The sequence below is a fragment of the Dreissena polymorpha genome, chromosome 7, assembly GCF_020536995.1.
Source record: "Dreissena polymorpha isolate Duluth1 chromosome 7, UMN_Dpol_1.0, whole genome shotgun sequence".
Classification (NCBI taxonomy): domain Eukaryota; kingdom Metazoa; phylum Mollusca; class Bivalvia; order Myida; family Dreissenidae; genus Dreissena; species Dreissena polymorpha.
Genome location: NC_068361.1, coordinates 83,393,476 through 83,418,927, shown reverse-complemented (window position 1 = coordinate 83,418,927; position 25,452 = coordinate 83,393,476). Strand labels below are relative to the sequence as shown.

The 25,452-nt window shown below is 37.4% G+C and overlaps 2 protein-coding genes across 2 annotated transcripts; one reads left to right on the top strand and one right to left on the bottom strand.

The window, feature by feature from the left end:
- Nucleotides 1-1,213: 1,213 nt before the first annotated feature.
- LOC127839883 (polycystic kidney disease protein 1-like 3) lies at nucleotides 1,214-2,020 on the bottom strand. The gene has a single exon (XM_052368273.1). The coding sequence runs from the start codon at nucleotides 2,018-2,020 to the stop codon at nucleotides 1,214-1,216; it is 807 nt and encodes a 268-aa protein (XP_052224233.1).
- Nucleotides 2,021-5,978: 3,958 nt separating this feature from the next.
- On the top strand, nucleotides 5,979-25,157 carry LOC127839882 (sacsin-like). Its single transcript, XM_052368272.1, has 5 exons — nucleotides 5,979-6,017; nucleotides 6,333-6,480; nucleotides 8,151-9,689; nucleotides 19,992-20,153; nucleotides 25,072-25,157. Exons 1-5 carry the CDS (start codon nucleotides 5,979-5,981, stop codon nucleotides 25,155-25,157), a joined length of 1,974 nt encoding a protein of 657 aa, XP_052224232.1.
- The last annotated feature ends 295 nt before the right edge of the window (nucleotides 25,158-25,452 follow it).

Genomic DNA, 25,452 nt, shown 5'->3' with positions numbered 1-25,452 from the left:
CGTTCAACAACGATCGTTCGTTTTAAATATCAGTTATATAACTGCCTTAACATTTTATCATTAAGTCAAGGTCATAAGTCTGAGATAACATGGAGACAAATTTTTATTGAACAGTCGCATCACGTTGATTTAAATAATGTCATAGCACTTATACTCTAATGAGACATCACTCTAGTGCAGTTTTATTTCGGAAGTTATTGTGGTACATTTCAAGCTTTTTCTTCTTGTTAAATAATTTAATTATGGCCCCCTTCGAAGATTCGATATTGCTTTGCTCATGTCGGTCTGTCGGTCGGTCGGTCGGTCTGTCGGTCCGTCCACCAGGTGGTTGTCAGACGATAACTCAAGAACGCTTGGACCTAGGATCATAAAACTTCATAGGTACATTGATCATGACTCGCAGATGACCCCTATTGATTTTGAGGTCACTAGGTCAAAGGTCAAGGTCACGGTGACCCGTAATAGTAAAATGGTTTTTGAATGATAACTCAAGAACGCATACGCCTAGGATCATGAAACTTCATGGGTATAGTGATTATGATTCGCAGATGACCCCTATTGATTTTGAGGTCACAAGGTCAAAGTTCAAGGTCACGGTGACCCGAAATAGTAAAATGGTTTCCGGATGATAACTCAAGAATGCATACGCCTAGGATCATGAAACTTCATGTGTAGATTGATCATGACTCGCAGATGACCCCTATTGATTTTGAGGTCACTAGGTCAAAGGTCAAGGTCACGGTGACCCGAAATAGTAAAATGGTTTTCGGATTATAACTCAAGAACGCATATGTCTAGGATCATGAAACTTCACAGGTAGATTAATCATGACTGGCAGATGACCCCTATTGATTTTTAGGTCACAAGGTAAAAGGTCAAGGTCACGGTGACCCGAAATAGTAAAATGATTTTCGGATGATAACTCAAGAACGCTTTTGCCTAGGATCATGACACTTCATAGGTACATTGATCGTGACTCGCAGATGACCCCTATTGATTTTGAGGTCACTAGGTCAAAGGTCAAGGTCACAGTGACAAAAAACGTATTAAAACCATGGCTGCCACTACAACGGACAGCCCATATGGGGGGCATGCATGTTTTACAAACAGCCCTTGTTAAACAAATGTTGGTACTCATTTCCGTCATTTATATAATACTTTATTCTGTTGATATAACCCTGAACATTATTTTGTATCGCTGGACTCAGTTTTCTCAGTCAGTAGAGCGCTTGTTGTATCGCTGGACTGAGCTTTTTTCAGATTGTAGACTGCTTGTCTTACTCGGTTCAGCTATCTTAGTTGGTAGACTGCTAGTATCACCGGACTCAGCTATCTCAGTTGGTAGACCGCTTACGTGGCTGCACTCAGCTATCTCAGTTGGTAGAGCGCTTGTATCGCTGGACCCAACTTTCTCAGTTGGTAGAGCGCTGGTATCGCCGGACTCAGCTTTCCCAGTTGGAAAAGCGCTTGTATAGCTGGACTCAGCTTTCTCAGTTTGTTCAGTGCTTGTATGGCGTGACTTATCTATCTCAGTTGGTAGAGAGGTTGTATAGATGGATTTCGCTATCTCAGCGCTTGTATTGCTGGACTCGGCTATCTCAGTCAGTAGATCGCTTGTATGGCTGCAGTCAGCTATCTCAGTCGGTAGAGCGCTTGTATCGCTGGACTCGGCTATCTCAGTTGGTTCAGTGCTTGTATGGCTTGACTTAGCTATCTCAGTTGGTAGAGCAGTTGTATCGCTGGACACAGCTATCTCAATCGGTAGAGCGCTTGTATGGCTGCAATCAGCTATCTCAGTCGGTAGAGTGCATGTATCACCGGACTCAGCTATCTCAGTTGCTAGAGCGCTTGTATCGTTGCACTCAGCTATCTCAGTTGGTTGAGCAGTTGTATCACAGGTCCCGTATTTCGCAGTTCGTAAAGCGCTCGTTTCACTCGACTCGGCTATCTCAGTTGGTAGATTGCTTCTGTGGCTGCATTCAGTTATCTCAGTTGGTATAGCGCTTGTGAGAATGGACATAACTATCTCGGTTGATATAGCGTTTGTATCACTGGACTCAACTACCTCGGTTGGAAGAGCGGTTGTATCACTGGATTCAACTATCTTAGTCGGAAGAGCAAATGTTTCGCTGGACTATGCTTTCCCCGTTGGTAAAGCGCTTGAATTGCCGCACCCATTTATCTTAGTTAGTAGATCGCTTGTATGGCCGGACTCAGCTATCTGAGTTGGTAGAGCGCTTCTTTCAATGGTTTTAGCTTTCTCAGTTGGTAGAGCACTCGTTTCACTTTACTCGGCTATCTCATTTAGTAGAGCGCTTGTTTCACTTCACTCAGCTATCTCAGTTGGTATATCGCTTGTTTCACTTGACTCGACTATCTCAGTTAGTAGAGCGCTTGTATTTCCGGACTCTGCTTTCTGAATTGTTAGAGTACTAGTACGGCTGCACTAAGCTATCATAGTTGATAAAGCGCTTGTATCACTGTGCTTAGCAATCAGATATGTTAGGTTATACAACTGCACCCATAAGTCTCAGTTGGTAGAGCGCGTGTTTGACTGGAATCAGCTATCTTAGTTGGTAGAATGCCTGTATGCCTGGGCTAAGCTATTTTAGTTGGTATAGCGATTGTATTGCCGGACTCAGCTTTCTAAGTTTATAGAGCAGTTGTATCGCCGGATTCAGCTGTCTCAGTTGGTAGAGCGCATGTATCGCCGGACTCAGCTATCTCAGTTGGTACAGCGCATGTATCGCCGGACTCAGCTATCTAAGTTGGTGGAGCGCATGTATCGCCAAACTCAGCTATCTCAGTTGGTAGAGCGCTTGTATCACTGGACTCAACCCTTTCAGTCGATAGAGCGCTTGTATTGCTGGACTCAGCTAGCTCAGTTGGTTTAGAGCATGTATTGCCGGACTCAGCTATCTCAGTTGGTAGAGCGCTTGTATTGTTGCACTCAGCTATCTCAGTTGGTAGAGTGCTTGTATCACTAGACTCAGCTTTCTCAGTTGGTAATGTTCTTTTATCACTCTACTCAGCTTTCTCAATTGGTCGACTGCTTGTATCACTGGATTCAACTATCTCTGTTTGTAGAGCGCTTGTATCGCCGAACTCATCTATCTCCGTTGGTAGAGCGCTTGAATCACCGGACTCAGCTTTCTCGGTTGGTAGAGCGCTTGTATCATTTTACTCAGCTGTTTCAGTTGGTAGAGCGCTTGTATCACTGTGTCACGTAATTATGTATCGTTCGTGGAAAACACACAGTAACAAACAAAGTTCAATTCCGTTTTCATCGTGATTTATTTATGTTGAATATATTCTAACACAACGCTTACTATTGTTCATGAAATACAAGTTTACAGCGCGGCGGCAAACATGACCACCACGTCAAAAAGACGTGACAACTCTCAAAGTTCTTTTCCAAATCTAACCGCAGAATCTCCGTCTTACCACAATAACACAGCATTTTATTACAAGGTACATAAACATAAAATTAAGATATTTCCTATCCCATTCTTGATTGGTTGACTGTACTTTTCCCCCGATTTTCTAAACCCACCCCTTCCAATAACCCTTATTGATTGGATGGATGCTCATGCAACCGTCACAGCAGAAAAGTGCAATACACAATTATAACTTTGGGAACAGGAAACCTCATTTCATTAAGCATACTTGATCATATAACCAGATGTTATCTATGGACAAACGTAAACCTGACACTTCTATAATCAATTATGTAAACCCCGATACACATTCGATACACATTCACTCTGAACTTGTATCTGTTATGTACCTTGGGAAATTGGAATTACACTTATATAATCAATTATTTAAATTTCATTATATACCCTATCTGAAATGGGACTCGTTATGTATTGGTTTGAAGTAATACGAGCCAAATTGTTAATCAAGGACTAATACAAATCAACACATGTTCCCGATAACTGAACTACATTGGAGAAATGAAACCATACTTCAATAATCAATTTTTCAAACTTCATTACATCCTATCCGAAGATTCTATTTCCTAAATTAGTTTATTTATACAACAATAATCAATTTTTCAAACTTCATTACATGTCACATCCGCTGTTATGTTAATTCCTAAATACCCGCAACATACAGCAACGTTACATACTCAAACATATTATTCAAATATTTCCCTATTATTAAATCTATCTGTACTTAAATTATTATCATAAGAATAAACAATAAGCATATACCGTTATGTCACAACTGGACAGGTTGATCAGTCGGTAGAGGGCTTATATCATCGAACTCTTAGTTTATTGAAAGCTTGTACCGCTGGACTCGTAAGTAAAGTAGGTCCTTGCGCGCATTTAGGCTGAATTTTGATGCGAAGAATGTCCCAGCACAACTTTCTAATTAACGTATCTTTACTCAATGGACACATTTAAGTTTTAACTGAAACACATTCAATGTTTACGTGCTATTGAGCTTTAGGTGGGGAGAGAGAGAAGTCGCAGCTATCTCAGCTGGTAGAGCGCTTGTATGGTTGCACTCAGATATCTTAATTGGTAGAGCGCTTGTATGGCTGGACTCAGCTATCTAAGTCGGTAGAGCGCTTGTATGGTTGGGCTTAGCTCATTTGGTAGAGCGGTTGTATGGCTGGACTCAGCTATCTCAGTTGGTAGAGCGCTTGTATCACTGCACTAAATTGGTTGAGTTCTTGTATCGCTGGACTCAACTATATCAGTTGGTAGAATGTTTGTATCACTGGGCTCAGCTATCTCGGTTGGTAGTGCGTTTGTATCGCTGCACTCACCTATCTCAGTTGGTAGAGCGCTTGAATCGCTGCACTCACCAATCTAAGTTGGTAGAGCGCTTGTATCGCTGCATTCAGCTATCTCAATTGGTTGAGTGCTTATATCGCTGGACTTAGCTATATCAGTTGGTAGAATGTTTGTATAACTGGGCTAAGCTATTTCGGTTGGTAGTGCGCTTGTGTCATTGGACTCATTTATCTCAGTTAATAGAGCGCCTGTATCGCTTGAATCAGCTGTTCTGTGACGAAACACAACAGTTTAAGGTAGACGCTCTTGATTTTTAGGACGACAATTCGCACGTGGTGGTCTATTTAAAAAGCATCGACATGTAATTTCGGATTGTGTGTTGATCATACATAAGTGGAAAATCTTCAAAAGGAATACGATAAATCGCTCCGACCGGTCATACGTAAATCGTTGGTCAGTATGATTAGCATTCGATATAAACGTTTCCAAATAATAGTGTGGTTTAAAACAAATTTAGATGAATGGATGGAAGAACGGAAAATGGAATTGCATATATTGTTGTTGTTGTATTGTTATAAGTATTGGATCAAAGTTGTCATTGAGATAAGCGTGTCGTTTACTAAAGTTTTTGCTTTGTTGACTTGTGTTAAATCTCAAAGAGTGTAATTCTAATCTACAGTACGGTTTCAGTTTCAATCGTAAGTTTAATTATTTTAATTGTGTGCTCCTTTATATCTCAATGTTCTATTCCTTCGTAGATTTGTGGCTTGATTTTATTGTTCAACGTTGGCTTTGACTCGATTTGGACGCCATTTTGTTAAGTATAAGCCGCGCTATCCGATTCTTTTCAGATAGGAAAAATCGGCCCGGTAAGGCGGGTCGATATTATTATATTCGCCCGCCGGATACGAATAACTCGCGACATTATTGTGTTAGTATGGATAGTAAAAATATGTACCTATACGATTGTATCGCAGGACTGTGCAAGCTCAATCGGTTGAGCTCTTGTATCGCTGGGCTTAGCTAGCTCAGTCGATAGAGTGCTTGTATCGCTGGGCTGTGCTAGCTCAGTCTGTAGAGCGCTTGACCGACAATCATGTTCGTTACCTTTTCATCACGGCCTATGCAAATTACTTGTGTTGGTATTGGTCACACATTTTTTTATTGATCACTACCTCTGATTTAATTCGAATGAAATATACTGACATAAAATTGGCGCTTACTATCGGTATGGCGCTCATCTGGACTACGCTTGTCCTGGAAATGCGAGTAGGTTAACGCCGTGACTTGATATTTAAAACGGCATTAACTAACACGGTAATTTTTCTCTACGATAGCTTCGTCTCGCTACTTAACTGAATTAAAAAGTCTTGGTATGATCATAAATATCTTCTTCCCCATAGATCGTTTAAGCGAAGATGCCCCATGATAAATAAACTTCACCGTATATATACACAATAATTGTACGTCGGGGAAAGATGTTTAAATGTTTTAATGTAGTGTTTTTCAGCTTACGGGTAAATGCACAACGTAAATTGCGTTAAGAAGGGCACACTGTATATTCATGTATGATTTTCATTGTAGGCACCAGCCCTTTGTATTTACAATGATGCCGAGTTCACAGAAGAAGACTGGAGAGGAATTCGGATGATTTACAGCAGCGTCAAGGAAGAAGACAGTCTCAAAGTTGGACGATTTGGACTGGGATTCAAATCTGTTTTCCATATGACAGGTACTGCTAAAGCGTATCTATAAAATAGTTATTTGCTTATATTACATATTTTATAGATACAGTTTTTAAACACGAGTCAATTACTTCAAAATAAAAGTTAATATTTCGTTTTAACAGGACTGTCTTTTAATTAGGGATGTCAACGAACATCCGAATATCCGAATATTCGGTCCCGGACCGAATATTCGGATACTGTTTTCCGAATCGAATATTCGGAAGAAAAAAAGAAAAAAAAGCGAGTAATTTCAAAGACTTTGTATTCGTAAAATTTGCTTCAAACATTGCCAAAAAAGTTGTTCCTCGTGTCATAATGTTTATTCCGGTTGGCGCGATAATGCGTCGCTATGGTGATGACAGTATACCGGTCATAAATGCCGCTAACAAAGACAGACACTTTGTGTCAAAATTATGATAGGTGCAAATCGCGTCGGCAATCAAAACACCGACCTGCACTTGATCCAATGACTCGAATTACATTTAAAATTATCAAAGATTAAATGAGTAAAGAAAAAGCCAACTTTGTGTAAAAAACAAATAAGACCGTATGGCAATTAAAACACCGACCCGTCCTGATCTAATAACTCGAATTACATTTAAAATGATCAAAGATTAAATGAGTAAAGAAAGGTGTGAAAAACAAAACAGATCGTATGATTATAATCACGTTGTCTAATCAAAAAAGCTTTTAGAAAATAATTTACTCAACCTCTAATGAGTATTTGCGTATCGTATGGTCCAAAAATTAATTAATTACTCAATATTCAATCAGGTATTATACTTAAAGAAATGTTTTTGGTATTGAACCCTCATTTAATTGAAAATATTATAATTGCTACACGCATAAAGTAAATATCTGTCCAAGCAAAATGCCACCTACGCCTTCTGATGCTTGGAAGTATTTTACGACATCATCCGATAAGAAGTCGCCGATCCAAGTGTCTTTTAAACGTGGCAACTTTAAAAGACTGACTGTTTAGTCTGTTAAACAGGTTCAAAGTGTGTTGTGGCTATGTACATAATTCGTTTAAGTTCAGCTTTAATTATATGTAGATCTAACTGTTTTGTCATGTAATTATTTTGTCGTCATGTAATATTATGTTCTCGTTCTATTGTTGATGTACGATATTAATAGTTTAAAAACAGTTTTTGTCATTCAATTTTAACAATAAAAAGTAATCAACAAATCAGCTTCGAATTAGCGACGGCAACGCTGTGTCAATATTTAGTCACTTCCGGCGAACTTCCGGTAAAAACGAAAGTAGAATTCATGGAGTAATGGTACGGTAAACAAAGTTGACTTTTTTCCAACAGATGTTGACCGAATATCCGAATATTCGTTCGGAAGGGTGACCGAATATTCGAATACCGAAATCGATATTCGTTGCCATCCCTACTTTTAATTAATAAGTATTACTTATCAGAACTGATGTGACAATAAGCATATATATTTATATATAAAAGGATATTTTGTTTCAATGGCTCTTTAATGACCTGGGCAAGTAAACAACAATCGCTTCTTGATAAAATATGTAATCAAATCATTAAAAAGCCATCGCCCGTTTCGTTGTTTTTAACTCTGTACATTCCCTAATTAAACACGTTCAGTCCTTTTTACTTTATATGCATACGTCTTTATAACAAATGTTGTGTATACGTACTTTACTTTACAGACTATCCGTGTGTTGTAAGTGGCAACACAATGCTTCTTATCGATCCCCTGGGACCTGCAAATAAGGTTAATGCAATATTTAATATTGCTGAACTTAATGACACTGACGGCATCGACACGAGCGATGTTTTGCGTGCACTTGAGGGAAAATATGAATTTAATAATTCCGTTGTTGAGAAGGGGGGATACTTTCGCGGAACAATGTTCTGGTTTCCTCTTAGAGAAAAAGCTTCGCCCATTTCAGATGATGTTTATGATGTCGGTAAAGTCGAAAAGTTGTTTGGTAGTCTTAGTTCTGAATCATCAAGCATTCTTATCTTCCTTAAATCACTCGTGTGTTTACACCTGTTAAAAATATCACAGTCAGGAAAAGAAGAATACGTTTTACGAGTACAAATTCAAAATGAGAAAGAAATTCAGACAAGAAGACAGTCGTTTTTCTCTTGTACAAAGAGTGCATCGTCTAAGCAGGATGTGGCAAGCATTTTCAAAATGACGATTAAGGAAGAATCAACTACTAGGCCTGTGCAGTTAACACAGTGGCTTGTTGTAAACTATTACATAGTGCATAATGCGTCAAATGATTTCAAGAGGCTTATTAAGAACCCGAAGTTAGGTTTAAGTCCATGTGTAGGGGTCGCTGCGAAGATTGAGCCATTCACTGCGGTTGAAGGACACATATTTTGCTTTTTACCTCTTCCAAAAGAAGGAACGAAACTTACAGGCTTACCATTTCATGTCAATGGTTTCTTTGCACTTAACCAGAACAGACACCATTTGAAGTGGGCAACCGACGATCAGGATCACCAATACGTGAGTGAGGAGATTCTTTGGAATGAGAAACTTTTGACTGAGGCACTGCCTTTAGCATTCCAGAAGGCCCTCGATACATCCATGAGCAATGCGGTGACGTATGGAAACAAGGCGTCTTTGGTCGAAGGAGTTTATTTGTGGATTCCCAATTTGGAAACAGTTCTTGATAAATGGAAACTTTTTTTTATGACCGCATTACAGTTGTTTGAGGACAAAAATATTGTGTTTTGTGAACACTTTAATACTTGGAAACGTGTTTCGGATGCGTTTTTTACCACGTTTTCAAACCTTCCTCACAAATTAGAGTTTGTTACGGCAGCAGTGCGAAAGGCAATCGGTTCTTGCGGGCAAAGCCCAGTTGTGGTACCAGAACACATTTTTCTTACATTGAATTTGTTGTTTGGACACCAAATTAATGACATATCGCCATTTAATTTGGCTGTTATCTTGAGGAACAATTCGAATTACAAATTCATGACTGATAAAGAAAAACAAGCTCTCGCTGTGTATCTTACAAGTGAAGGAAACAGTCATACATTGGAAGGTCTTGATCTGTTATTGTTGGCGTCGGGAGAATGGGACACCTTCAAACATAATGGTAGTACAAAATACATTTGTTCTGTGAGTGAAGTAGACATGTTTCCGGGAAGTGAAAGAATGTTCATCATTCCGTATGCAAGACTGGATCAATGTACAAAGGAAGCAATGCACCTCATATGCGAACAAAGTAAGTGTATTATTGTTGATGATGCAAGTGCCGTTAATGGTACAATATGTGTGTACCTGTAGCGAGTATAACATCATGTTGTGGATGGGTAAACAGGGTCAGTATCTATCTTTTTTCCGTACAATACTATTAAGGCTTCAAATTTGGACATTATAATCATAATCAGCGTGTATAATCTCAATCTCATAAACTGCTTAAGTCGTTATCAAATCATTGTGTATTTTTTTGTTTGGATGAAATAATGACTGAAGAAAGTAGCATGGCTTGTAATTTTGAATAAGCTAAATAACGCTTCATAAATCCGATCATCTTGCCAGAAAACGCGTCTACACAGTTAAAGTTTAAGAAGATGTGTTGTAATTTGGAGTTTTGACCACAATAAAATTAATAGTTCATGGTTTAATAAAATCAATATACAACTTACAAGAACACTATGCACCCATAAAAAGAAAAACAAAATGTCATCAAAACGCTTTCAAACGTAATGAACATCAAGCGATCGAGTTTTTTATTCGTAAAATCACCAATGGTTTGAAATCATCTAAGACGTGTTCCTTCTTATACATCTATACAGCTTAAAATATATATCCGATAGAACGTGTTTGTGATTTTGAAGTATTTGTTACTATATTCCATATTTTATTGTTGCAGCTATTACTGAGTTATTTCGTTGAAAATAAATGTATTTCCATATAATTATATTTTGAAAATAAGTGCCCGAATTATTTACTTTTTTGTCCGTAACGGAATCTTACATAAATGAACTTATCAGTCAACAGTATCATATTGCTCATAAATGACAATGAAACTATTATATATGATATATATATATATATATATATATATATATATATATATATATATATATATATATATATATTGTATATATATAGTGGAGCTATCCTACTCACCCCGGCGTCGGCGTGAGCGTTAGCGTGAGCGTGCAAATGATAAAGTTTGCGTACCACTTCAAATATTTTCTATGTCCCTTGACATATGGCTTTTATACTTTGCATACTTCTTTACCAACATGACCCAAATCTATGAACAAGAGCAGACAACTGTATCAAGCATTTGTAAGAATTATGGCCCTTTTTTCACTAAGAATATGCATATTATTGATAAATCTATGTTAAAGTTTGCGTACCACCTCAAATATTATCTATGTCTCTTGACATATTGTTTTCATATTTTGCATGCTTCTTTACCAACACGACCGAAATCTATAAACAAAAGCATACAACTGTATCAAGTATTTTGTAAGAATTATTGCCCTTTTTATGCCCCCTTTCGAAGAAAAGGGGGTATATAGTTTTCGCACTGTCCGTCTGTCTATAAGTCTTTCTGTCAGTCTGTCACACTTTTCTTGTCCGCTCTCTAATTCAAATAGTTTTCATCCGATCTTTACGAAACTTGGTAAGAAGTTGTATCTATACAATATCTAGGTCAAGTTCAAATATGGGTCATGCCGGGTCAAAAACTAGGTCACGGGGTCGAAAAAACAAATCCATGGGAAGTAATATGCTTTAAATGGACATAATTATCTGACCTGCCAAATTATATATATTTGTTAAATAAATCAAAGCGGCGCAGTAGGCGGCATTGTGTTTCTGACAAACACATCGTGGTAAAAGGTCAAGGTCAAGGTCATCCTTCAAGGTCTAAGGTCAAAAATACAAATCCAAGGGAAGTAATAAGCTTTAAAGGGAGATAATTATTCAATTGAGCATAGCAACTAAATATTTGGCATGCATGTGTATCTCATGGAGCTGCACATTTTGAGTTGTGAATCTACAGTCACGGTAGTGGCTTTTAATTATTTGCTACTAAAAATAGAGATGTGTTAGAGACAATTATTTTCAAGAGAAGTTATTTATTTAATTATAAATCTCAGTTTATATATTTCCTTACCAAGAATTTACGTTCTTTTCACAGTTACTTACAGATTTTTTATTTTGATTATTTATAACTCAAATGATTGATTTGTCAAAGGTTTTTTTCAATGATATAATTATCATTTCTTTCCTGTACTAATTTGTGAATGGTAGGGTTCATTACATACCTGTGGACTTATGTCCATAGATATATGATGAACTCTGGCTATGATCTCTTTGAAAAACCACAGGCCTTGGTTGTCAGTGATGTCTGACTTGGTCATTTTTGACTGTCTAAAGACCCCCCTCCCCCGCACCCCGGTTGGATTGGACAAAATCCAAGGAAAGTAGTAAGCTTTAAAGGGAGATGATTTCTATACCTGCCAAATGATAAATATAAATTTTATTTCAAAGCGGCGCAGTAGAGGGCATTGTGTTTCTGACGAACACATGTCTTGTTTCACTTAGAAAATTGAAAATTTGGTAAAGTTTTGTGTTTAGGTCCACTTTATTCATAAAGTATCAATGCTATTGCTTCCATACTTGCAACACTTACTAACTATAATAAGGAGACTGTGCATGCAAAGTTATGTTACTCTGACTTGCATTTTGACAGAATCTTGCCCCTTTTATACTTACATAATTGAACATTTGGTTAAGTTTTGTGTTTTGTTTCATTTTACTCCTAAAGTCTCATAGCTATTTCTTTCATACTCGGAACACTCGCTAACTATCAAAAGTGGACTGTACAGGAAAAGTTGCATAACTCTTGTTCGCATTTTAACGGAATTATTGTCCTTTTTTGACTTTGAATATTTTGTTAAATTTTGTGTTTAGATCCACTTTACTTCTAAAGTATCAAGGCTATTGCTTTCAAACGTCAAATACTTTCTTATTATTATGAGGATACTGTACCTGGCAAGTTGAATTTGACCTAGACCTTTGAATGACCTTGACTCTCAAGGTCAAATTTATAATTTTTGCTTAAATTGCCATAACTTCTTTATTTATGATCAGATTTGATGCACACTTTGACAAAACAACACTTACCTGACATACCACAATGGACTCCACCCAAACCAACCACCAGGCTCCACCCCAGAATCCCCCTCCCCCCAAAATTATTTGTTTGCCCTTTTTTCATATTTTTGAACGATAATCTAATAAATTACCACACACCCACATTATACCTCCCTTTCCACCCCCATCCCACCCAAAAATATTTTTTTAGCTTATCAGGTGAGCTTTTGTTATCGGTCTTTGTCCGTCGTCTGTGCGTCCGTCCGTCCACATTTGTTTTTAAACATGCTAGAGGCCACATTTCTGGTTCGATCTTCATGAAACTTGGTCAAAAGATTTGTTCCATTGATACCTCGATTGAGTTCGAAACTGGGTCATGCTGGATCAAAAACTAGGTCACTAGGTAAAAAAAAGAAAAAGTTTGTAAACACTGTAGAAGTCATATTTCAGGCCCAATCTTCATGTAACTTTGTCAAAATGTGTGTCTTTATGATATGTTGGTTAAGTTCAAAAGTGCGTTTGGTGCGTTGAAAAAAATGGCCGCCAGTGGGCGGGGCAGTTTTTATTATTTGGCTATTGAGAAACCTTGTAAACACTCTAGAGGCCACATTTCTTGTCCGATCTTCATGAAACTTGGTCATAACATTTGTCCCAATGATACCTCGATCGAGTTCAAAACTGAATAATGCTGGGTCAAAAACTAGGTCACTAGGTCAAAAAAAAGAAAAACCTTGTTAACACTGTAGAAGTCACATTTCATACCCAATCTTCATGTAATTTTGTCAAAATGTTTGTCTTAATGATATGTTGGTTGAGTTCAAAAGTGGTTCTGGTCCGTTGAAAAACATGGCCGCCAGTGGGCGGGCCAGTTTTCTTTATTTGGCTATAGAGAAACCTTGTAAACACTCTAGACGCCACATTTCTTGTCCAATCTTCGAAACTGGGTCATGCTTGGTCAAAAACTAGGTCACTAGGTCAAACAACAACAACATTGTAAACACTGTAGAAGTCACATTTTATGCCCAATCTTCATATAACTTTGTCTAAATATTTGTCTTAATGATATGTTGGTTGAGTTCAAAAGTTGTTCCGGTCCGTTAACAAACATGGCCGCCAGTGGGCGGGGCAGTTTCCCTATTTGGCTATCAAGAAACCAAGTGAACACTCCAGAAGTCACAATTTTTGCCCAATCATCATGAAACTTAGTCAAAACATTGGGTATATTGATATCTCGGACGAGTTCGAAAATGGTCCAGATCGATGAAAAAACATGGCCGCCAGTGGGCGGGGCAGTTTTCCCTAATTGTATATAGTGAAAACATGTGAACACTCTAGAAGTCACATGGTTTGCCCAATTTTCATGAAATTTGGTCAGAACATATGTTTCCTAGATACGAGAGTTGAGTTTGCAAATGGTTTCGGCCCTTTAAAAATGGCTGCCAGGGGGGGGGGGTTGGCGCCTTTTCCTTATATTTATATGGTAAAAAAAGCTTGAGAATACTCTAGAAGTCAATGTGAACACTCTAGAAGTCACATGTTTGGCCCAATATTCATGAAATTTAGTCAGAACTTTTGTTTCCTAGATACGAGAGTTGATCTGTTGAATGGTTCCGGTCCGTTGAAAAACATGGTTGCCAGGGGGGGGGGATGGTGGCGCCTTTTCCTTATATAAATAGAGTAAAAAAAGCTTGAGAACACTAATGAAGTCACATTTTTTACCCTATCATCCTGAAACTTGGTGAAAACATTTGTTTTATTTATATCTTAGATGAGTTAAAAAATGGTGCCGATTAGTTTAAAAACATGGCCGCCAGGGGGGAGGCAGTTTTCTTTAGATGACTAAAGAGAACCCTTGTGAACATTCTAAAAGTACATTTTTTGCCTAATCATCGTGAAATTTTGTCAAGACATTGGTTTTATTGATATCTCGGACAGGTTGGAAAATGACTCAGACCGGTGAAAACCCCCCACACTTATTAGCTCACCTGATTGCTCAGGTGAGATTTTAGGATCGGTCTTTGTCCGTCGACCGTTTGTCCGTCCACGTTTGGTTTGTAAACACTCTAGCATTCACATTTCTCAATCATTCTTTATCAAAGTTCCTGAGAAGCTATATGGCCACAAGATCTCAGTCAAGTTTGATAATGAGCAAAATCGTATAATAAATGCCAGAATTTGTGCCCTTAGATTGTCAAAATTGTCATAATATTATACAAAATCCTTGTTAACACTCTAGAGGTCACAATTTTGTTTCAGATTTTATGAATCTTGTTCATAATATTTATTTTTGTAAGCAAAGTTTGATGTTTGGTCATGAGATGTCAAAATATAGGTCACCAGGTCAAATCTTACAAAAAACTCGTTAACACTCGATACGCCATAGTTTTGGTTCTATAATGATAACTTGACCAGGATGTTTGTCTGGACAATATCTAGGTCAAGTTTGATGTTTTGGTAGTGTGGGGACAAAATCTAGGTCATGGGGTCTAATCTTACAAAAACCTTGTAAACACACTAGAGGCCAAAGTTTGGGTCTAATTATGATGATACTTGATCAGGATGTTTTTCTTGATGATATCTAGGCAAAGTTTGACATTGATTCATGTGGGGTCAAATCTTGATCACAAGGTCCAAATCTTACAAAAACCTTGTAAACACATGTAGAAAATGCATTACTTGCAAATGTTTGCAAAAAAAACATGCAAATGGACAGTACTCAATCAGAATTAATGATATGTTCACACTGCACAAGTAAACAGAAGAGAACTAATGCTCTAGAGTACTAAATTTTCAACTAAGCAATTAATAAGGCGTTGTAAAAAAGGTGAGCGAACTAGGGCCATCTGGGTCCTCTTGTTTTTAAACATGCTAAAAAAACACAAATATTTATTTATTTCATTATTGATGGACCGTCCAACCATCCTACCCAAGGTATTGCTATCAAACTTAAAATAAAATCTTATTAGTTTGTTTTATGTCTTGACAAATATTCAATAGATTGTGGAAAATATACCTGAACTCAGAATCGTCTATAAAGTACAACTTCTTTAAAACATAAGCCATCAATATGTTTCAATTATGGTCCTCTTCCACTTAGAATACGACTATATTACATTGACCTTATTGAATATGAACAATTTACCAATGATGGCCTACGTTATACTGTCAAGCACACGAATAGTCGAGCGCGCTGTCTTCTAACAGCTCTTGTTTAAATGGTCTCCAATAATTAAAACGTCTTTAGAACTAGATAATCCAATATGAATCCAATATAAATATGCGTTCAAGAATTTCGGACAACTGACCAAACAAGCCAACTGGATTATCCACATCACACCAACTGGCCAGTAACAATCGGTCAACTGGGTAAACATTCAAACTGGCTTTCCACATCAGGCCATTAAAAACAATACAAATACAAACAAAAAGGGCTTAAAAGTACAAAAACCTCATGTTTGCTATTTGCCATTATAACAGCAATCAACTAATCTTTTCAGATGTACATTTCACTACAAATGATGCATGACATTATAACTATTACTAACCAAAATGACTTTCACAAATGTACATTTAATGAATTCGATTATCTAACCACAGTGAAAACATTGTTCTACCACATTATATTCACAGTATTCTTATTTGCAAATTGATGAATCGTTATTAACACTTACAGAGGAACCACCAACTCCGCGATAGTGAAGACCATATTTGTAAGACCATTACCCAGAACAAATACTCGCTTATTGTTTATGGTAGAATTACTAACGTTCTTATATACACTTTAAAGAAATGATTTTAATTACAGAAATAAGCATGTCTTAACATATTCAGTTAATGAGATACAATATCTGCAAAACACGGATGCCTTTCCGTTGAATCGTACACGACTCTTTAGCTGTTCTTCATATGAATGGAGTGTTTCATTTTCTTGACTTATCCTTTTGGATTTTTCAACTTCACATTCACAATGCGTATCTACAAAACACAATATCTTAGTGCTTTCCAGCAAAAGCGCACTTGTACTAAAGAAAACCAGCATATGATAAGAAAACATTTTTGTTTCTTAAGCCCCAAAAGAACAATCGCTTTCAGAAACAAAGAGCAATAACAATGTTTTAATACGCCAGGCATTATAGATTCTTTCAGTGCTATTTAATATTTTCAAATGAACCTAGACAAAACTAATTTAAACCATCGATCCATTAAACGGATAAGTTGCCGTGGACATATTATATTTATTATTATTATATAGTCGCCGCTTCGTCTGTCCGTCCGTGTGTCTGTGTGTCCGTCCGTGCACAAGTTTTGTCCGGGCTATTTCTCAGCAACTAATGACCGGAATTTAATGAAACTTTATGGGAAGCATATTATCAGCGGGTTCTGTTCGGATGATTTTTCACAGAGTTATGGCCCTTTGAAATTTTCCATTAACTGTACATATAGTGCAATTCTTGTCCGGGCTATTTCTCAGCAACTAATGACTAGAATGCAATGAAACTTTATGGGAAGCTTCACTACCAAGAGGAGATGTGCATGTTATCAGCCGGTTCTCGTCGGATGATTTTTCACAGAGTTATGGCCCTTTGAAATTTTCCATTGTACATATAGTGCAATTCTTGTCCGAGCTATTTCTTAGCAACTAATGACTGGAATTCAATGAAACTTTATGGGAAGCTTCACTACCAAGAGGAGATGTGCATATTATCAGCCGGTTCTCGTCGGATGATTTTTCACAGAGTAATGGCCCTTTGAAATTTTCTATAAACTGTACATATAGTGCAATTCTTGTCGGGGCTATTTCTCCCCAACTTCTGACTGGAATTCAATGAAGCTTTATGGGAAGCTTAACTACCTTGAGGAGATGCGCATGTTATTTGTGGGTTCTGGTTAGATGATTTATTTAGAGAGTTATGGCCCTTTGAAATTTTTATGTTGCTAAACCATCCATCGTATTATTTTGTCCAAAGTTATGCCCCTCAAGACGTTTCCTTTTATCTGAATATATAGTGCAATATTGTGACAAAAAAACCTTTGGGGAGCATCACCCGTCTCCGACGGTTTCTTGTTCCAGAGGGTACAGGAAGTCTAAAAAACGTGCAGAAAAAACACTGAATGCTAATAAATAAGACAATCCATGCGTACAATTTATGCTCATGTAATTCACGGGTGTTGGGTAAATTTTGTGGAGCTAAATTACTATTATCACAATGAAAGTTTAGTTTTTTATTAACGAAAATGCTAAATTTAAGCAAAAACCAAATTTTGATTTTATTATGCAATCATATAAATTCTGCACTACCATATCGAACATAAGGTCAATATAGCCATTTTATACTGGCACAAAGAAATTACCCCCAAAAAGCTAAGGCTAACCATGCACAAGCAATGCACTCGTTTATTTATAATTCGTAAATAATAACATCGTCCATTAGTTACAGAGATGTTCCGAACACATAAAAATTCATGCCTTTACCCATTTACATCTGACTTTAAAGGCCTTATCGCTGATAAGGTCACCCCATCATTAACCAGGTTTTCCGAAGGAAAAAACTGGTTATTAGATTGGCGAATGCGGGCGGGCTGGCGGGCTGGCTGGCTGGCTGGCGGGCTGGCGGGCTGGCGGAATAAGCTTGTCCGGGCCATAACTATGTCGTTCATTGTCAGATTTTAAAATCATTTGGCACATTTGTTCACCATCATTGGACGGTGTGTCGCGCGAAATAATTACGTCGATATCTCCAAGGTCAAGGTCACACTTTGAGTTCAAAGGTCAAAAATGGCCATAAATGAGCTTGTCCGAGCCATAACTATGTCGTTCATCGTCAGATTTTAAAATCATTTGGCACATTTGTTCACCATCATTGGACGGTGTGTCGCGCGAAATAATTACGTCGATATCTCCAAGGTCAAGGTCACACTTTGAGTTCAAAGGTCAAAAATGGCCATAAATGAGCTTGTCCTGGCCATAACTATGTCATTCATTGTGAGATTTTAAAATCATTTGGCACATTTGTTCACCATCATGGGACGGTGTGTCCCACGAAAGAATCACGTCAATATCTCCAATGTCAAGGTCGCCACGACGAAAAATAGATTTAAAAAAAAAAAACTTACAAAGGGGGTTACTTTTTTTTGGTCATTTCAAAAGTTCAGTTTGAGTTTTCTCCCTTTATCAGATTTTTTTTTCACAATGAAAACCTGGTTTTGTGACAATTTTGTCCCTTGTCTTTATACTTGCACTAAGAAATTATCACAACCAAGAAAATCACTGGCACCAGCTAAACTTTTCGGGGGCGCGGTTATATAATTAGTAGAAGCAAAATTCGTATGCATGTTAAGCAAAATTCGTATGCATGTTATGAACATGACTTTACGTTATACGCATGCGATATATAGTTTCTATAACTGCTTTTAAAGTTATAGCTATACATATGGGCAGAATCGTAAGAAAACGTGTTTTGATTGAGAATATAACTGAAAATCCGGTTGAAATCGGTTGAAAACAAACAATATAGCGATTTTTATTTTTGGGTCGAGTACGGTAAAGTACGAAAACAACCTAATTACTATTCATGATTCGACACGAAAATTCAAACCTAAACGAACAAAATTGCGGATACGGGCGAAAATAGAGGAGAGAAGGTGAGAACAAATGCAAATACATCTGTTGCAGACAGAAACTGAGTTGCAAGGCTACGTTTTTGCTAAATTTATGTATTTATCTTCCATTTGCTAATAATGTTTAGCGAAAGCTAAATATAGATATAATTTGCATAACTCGCGACGCTGCAATGATTTTCGCCTATTGTATGTTTTTATGGTCATTTTAATATTATTGTATCGATTCAAAACCGATTTTGACCAGGTTTTCGATGTCAACCTTGATAAAAAGATATGTCAATGAATTTATGTAAAGTTTATTTCTCGCTATACGATTTATATGCAAAACAACGATATACTCCGCGAACTGAGATGTTAAGTACAGTCCTCATTGACGATTGTTCTAGGGGTTAGTTCGAATCCTATTGAAAACGTGCTACGGACACAAAATATTTGTTAGAATTCTAGGCATTTTGTGTAAATGATTTCACCGATATGTCATTGCAACTTGATAAAAATTTATTCGAAAATAGGACACATCTTTTGTTAAATAAGGCGTATATATTAAGTGAAAACAATGTCAATATTCTTCTTTGAAATTAAACAAAAGTATTAATGGCTTTAAATGATTCGTAGGTTTATGTCATGAATCTCGAGTAAATAATCACATTTATTCTGGGCGTTATTTTAAAACAATTAGCAGCACCTATTAATGATCAAATACGTGAATCATGTACGTGAATTTAATTCTTGTTGCAACAATGTTACCGCATTTATGATTAACCTTGTGTTTTTTTTATATATTCAGAGCACTACCCAATTCGGGATTTAGATGACGCCATTTTGAAACAATTGCTGCTAAGAACGCTCCAGTCACATTTGGGACCATCATTGATTATGACTGAGAGGTCAAATCTGACCATAAACTGGCTTGGACTTGTTTGGTTGTCTATATCTAACCGTGGAATCCGTAAGTTTTTAGATGTTCCAATATTTCCAGTTCTAGAAGCCGGATCCTTTGATTCGAAATATAAAATAAAACTTGTCCCTCTGCACAAGTCTGATTTACTTCTGAAGACTGAACAAACTGGCAACAAATGCTTGGATAATGACGTTGAACGAAGCTTATGCTTGCTTGGAATTACAGTTATAACTCAGTTGCCAAGTTGGTTATCGTGTGATATGATAAAAGAGTTCGTTTTGCGTCCAACGATAGAAGATGTAAAACAGCTATTGCAAAGGAAAGCAAGATCCATTGACCAGCAAACGATAGACTCGTTTAACAAAAATGCGACGATGTCAAACAGATCTCAATTTCTTGACTTCTTGTCACAGTTTGGCTTATTCGACGGCGATTTGGTTTATTTATTGCGAAAACTATTGTTGTTTAGATCTATCAAACAATTAGAAATATGTATTTTCGTTGATTCCCACACACATTTTGTACACGAATCTGAAAAAGACAAGTTCCCTAAGAATATTGAATTTCCTGATAACTGTATCATAGTTAGAGGAAAGGAAGAGGTCATAGTCAAACAACTAGATTGTAAGAAACTGACTTTGCACGAATTTATGCGTTTACATGAAAGTTTTACTACACGTTTGAGATCACTTCTTCGTGATGGATATACAGACGGTCTGTCCGTGCCTAAAGAATTGTTGCAAAATGCTGATGATGCGGGTGCTACAGAAATTTGTTTCGTGTATGATGAGCGTAAACATTCAGATTCCCGGGAGAGATTACTTAGCAAAAGTCTATCCGACTTTCAAGGTAGTGCATTGTGGTGTTATAACAATAAAGTCTTTTCCGAAAAAGACCTCCGGAATATCATAAAGTTTAACAATTCTGCTAAATCCGAAGATGTAACAACAATTGGTAAATTTGGGCTTGGTTTCAATGCTGTCTACAACATAACTGACATTCCAAGCTTTATATCTGGTGCGGACATGGTGATTTTCGATCCGCACGAAAAATACCTGGATGATAATAGTACTTTGAAACGGTCTAATGGGAAAAGAATACCTTTATCAAAACGAACTTTGGTTAAGCGACACACCGATCAATTCAAGCCGTTTCAGGGTATGTTCGGTTGCAATGTGTTAGATGATCCTTTTGAACCTTATCAAGGAACATTGTTTCGATTTCCACTACGAACAGCTCAACAAGCTGACCAGAGTGAAATTTGTAAAACGGTATATTCGCACAGTGAAGTTCAATCTTTATTAGAGATGTTAATGAAATCGGCGGAAAAATTGTTACTATTTTGTCAAAACGTATTGTCAATAAAACTTTTTCACATATCGGCTCATGCTACGGCATCAAATGAAATGAAGACTATTTATATGGTACAGAAGGACTCCTTTATGCATACTGGTAAAAGCTGCACTAGACTTGAGACTGGTATTCTGAAAAAGGTTGCGTCAGTCCATGAAAATCAATGTGATTTCGGCATGGAAGAGCATCATACTGTAAACATTAGACAAACCTTTTATGAACACGCTTCGTTATTTCCTAATATAATTTACTCTGGAGCCGATCTAAACGTTACATGGCTTGTAACATGGGTATCAAAAAATGGACCAAAACAGTTACAAACCGTAGACACAGTTCCTCTTGTTGCTGTTGCAACACCGTGTAAAACGGAAGATGATTGGACATGTCAGCCATTGGAAACACTGACTAAGGGAAACTATGATACAGGCCATATGTTTTGTTTCCTTCCGTTGCCAATTAAAACTGGATTGTCGTTTCATATCAATGGTTGTTTTAGAGTTTCGGATGATAGGCAGAGACTTACCCTGCTGAATGAAGATGACAAAACGAGTGGATCGAAGTGCATTTCTCATGCTTGGAATATATTTCTTCTTCAGGATCCTTTAGTATCAGCACTCCTGAGTCATATTCAGATAACGAACAGTTTTTGTCAAAGGAACGAAGATGCATACCGTGTATGGCCTCATAATTTCAATCCGGATTTGTTTCCCTTTGTTGCAAGCTTGTACAGAGCTGTTGTAGATCAGAATCAACCAGTTTTCCGAGACCAAAGAAACAGCATGTCATTCAATAAAATTCTGATTCTGGAAAAGATCACTTTTAACTCGCATTTTGGTGCATTTTTTGACTTTTTGTTGAATGTACCGTTTGTAAAAGATAGGACCGTTGTTGATGTTCCTGACTTTGTCTGTAATAACCTGCGTTTATTTAACAAAGACAAAACGTCCATTGTCGAGCGTGCATTTATTTCCAAGACCGACGCACTAGTCCACTTCCTCCATCACATCAGTGATCCGTATTGGGCGAATAAAGAAAGTGTTCGCAACAACATGCTCGCCTGGACAATAATGGAAGCCGATAAAAAAATTAAACAGTGTTTTAAAACTATTGCTTGCATAACAACCCAACCATTTGGTAGATTACGATCAGTTTTAGATCTCGTCCATCCGGAATCGCAACTTGCAAAGATGTTCTTTGAAACCGATGAACGGTTTATCACTAAATGTGAAAAATTAAATGAGCCAAAGATATATACCAAGCTTGTAGAATTCGGAATGAATTGTGGAAGTTTACCAACTGATCTCATTTTTGACAGGTGCGCAAGTTTGGAAGATTTAGCAAAGAAATGTATGGAGTGTGCAAGAATTCGTATGGGATATTTACTGAAATATTTGGCGGAATCTAACATTCCTAAAGATACGTTTGACCAGCTCCGATGTCGTAGAATTCTACCCGTTTTACAAAAACCTTGTGAATGGAGTTTCACTTGGGAAGCCGACACGAATGAAAACCATTTAGTTTGTGAGCTTGTTGTGAACTGTTCAAAACACATAAGCAAAAAGAATCCAATACTTGTGCTCGGTAAACCTGGTGATTTGTTTAGACAGGACTGCTACTCTACTGTTGGATCTGTTCAGAGCATAGTAGATGAAAAGGATTGGATAAGTTCCACTCTACTTAAGAATCTCGGTGTTAAAAATAGTCATCATCTGACTATTCCAGTGGTAATGGAACAATTGCAAACAGTTGGAAATGAGTTTGAAGATGGAAAATAAACAGGAGAAACTCATAAAATAGTCGACAACATATACAAAGCATTAGATGGTCTGACCAATAATATGCCAAAGGATGCGTTCCAAAATATGATTGCTTCTGACTTTAGCTCTACGCTTTCGAAACCCATTATTGAAGTCGATAAAACGTTGGTTTCCACAGACAAAGTTGCAAAGTGTTCGCGTCGATCATGTCCGCCTTACCTTTATGGGCTTCCAGATTTGGTAGCTGTCTCACGCTGGAGAATTTTTGAAAAACTAGGAGTCAAGGAATGCTTCAGTGTTAGCGATATCATACATGTTTTAGAAATAAAAGCACAAGAAAACAAACAAAACGTACACCTCAATATCAAAGAAATTGTCAATATTTTAGAAAATTTAGTCCAGTGTATGAATCGAGAGGAGAAAACATATGACGATATAAAACAATACGAAGAATGCATTATTGCGCCAGACAGAGAGGGTCGTTTTCTTCCAACAAGCCAACTTGCACTGGAAGATATTGAAATGCCAACGAAAACAAGACTTTCTCTGTTGCATGATGACATTTCTCCTAGTCTTGGTAAGGCTATTGGAGTAAGATCAAAACGACTGCAACTTATAAGGCAAAACACGCGAGAAATCCCGTTTGGGCAACGTGAAAAGCTAACAACACGCTTGAATAATTTACTAAAGGAGTTTCCGCGTGATGAAACTATAATGAAGGAACTGATACAGAATGCTGATGACGCATGTGCACGTGAAATTCATTTTATTAAGTACTATAAAAACAAGAGAGTTGGGAAATCGTTGGAACACGGACACGGTCTTCAACCTGCGTTGTGCGTCTATAATGATAGCTGTTTCTCTGAAAACGATTTTGAAGGGATTCAAAATTTAGGCATAGGAAGTAAAACTAACGATCCTTCAAAGACAGGCCAATTCGGAGTTGGATTTAATGCCGTTTATCACATAACGGACACACCTTCTTTTCTTACAAAGGGACCAGGACTAGGCGAACATGGTCATGTGTGCATGTTTGATCCATTATTCAAACATATTACAGACATTTCAGATGGTCAACCGGGTATTCGATATAATGTTGACGATTTGAAGGACGATTTTCCAGATACCACTATCGGTTTCCCGCCAATGCCTGGTACACGTGGAACAATGTTTCGTCTCCCATTGCGACAAGAGGAATCAGTAATAAGCAATTCGTGCCTTACAACATTGGATGTTGACCGTATTCTCGATAGTTTTATCAATGTTATGCCAGACTGTTTGCATTTCCTGAAACATATCAGGCAGATGAAAATTATGAAGTACGAAAACGGAAAGTATACAGAAGAATATAAAGTGGAGTCTGAATTGTTAGATGGCGAAGACAATAAACGACAGGCTGATTTTTTTAATGCGGTGAACGAAATAATAATTTCCAATTTGTCAAAGAAGGAGAACATTTTAATTGAAAAACCATTCAATGTACTTTACAAGCTGCGAATACATGATACAAAAAAGATTGACACTACATGGTTAGTTGTACATCAGTTTGGAGCAAACATTGATAGTGGGACACGATTAGAATTTATTCAAAACCTTCTTAGAAATGATGACCTCTCCCTTCTCCCACTTGGCGGCGTTTCATTAAAGTTGTGTTCAGGAAACGTAAAAGATTTTATTCAAAGCTCTCTGAAACGTATAGAACAGGAAAAGGAGATTGCAAAACAAACGAAAACCTACCATAAACCAAACAACAATCTGACTTGGGACGTGACTGATGGAAAAGTATACTGTTTTCTTCCTCTCCCTGTGTTAACTGGGCTTCCTGTAAATATTAACGGTCACTTTTCACTTGATAGAGCAAGGCGAGGACTCTGGGAGGAAGGTTATCGTATGGAATGGAATAGGTTTCTTCTTTCCACCGTTGTCACTGAAGCTACGATAAGCGCTTTGAATTTTCTGAAAGCATATTGGATTGATAGGAACATGAACCTACTTGTCAACGGGTGGTTACTTCGGAATTGCGTTCAAATATATTTCAATCACTTTCCCAGGCACGAATGCACACAACACAGTTATTGGCAGTTTTTTGTGGAAGAATTTTACCGTTGTGTAATTGAAAATCAAATACATCTCTTCCCATGTGTTTCAGAGACGCAAACAAAACAAGGTGAGATACGCGACCAACGTTTTCGTATTGAATGGATATATTTGGCCACCAATCTGAAATGCATTAAAGG

Bases quoted from the DNA above. Each gene is read 5' to 3' on its own strand.
- LOC127839883 (XM_052368273.1), bottom strand. From the start codon at position 2,020: ATGTCCATTCTCACAAGCGCTATACCAACTGAGATAACTGAATGCAGC.
- LOC127839882 (XM_052368272.1), top strand. From the start codon at position 5,979: ATGGCGCTCATCTGGACTACGCTTGTCCTGGAAATGCGA. The intron at 6,018-6,332 runs GTAGGTTAACGC...TTTTCATTGTAG, and splicing joins CGCTTGTCCTGGAAATGCGA to GCACCAGCCCTTTGTATTTA. The intron at 6,481-8,150 runs GTACTGCTAAAG...TTTACTTTACAG, and splicing joins ATCTGTTTTCCATATGACAG to ACTATCCGTGTGTTGTAAGT.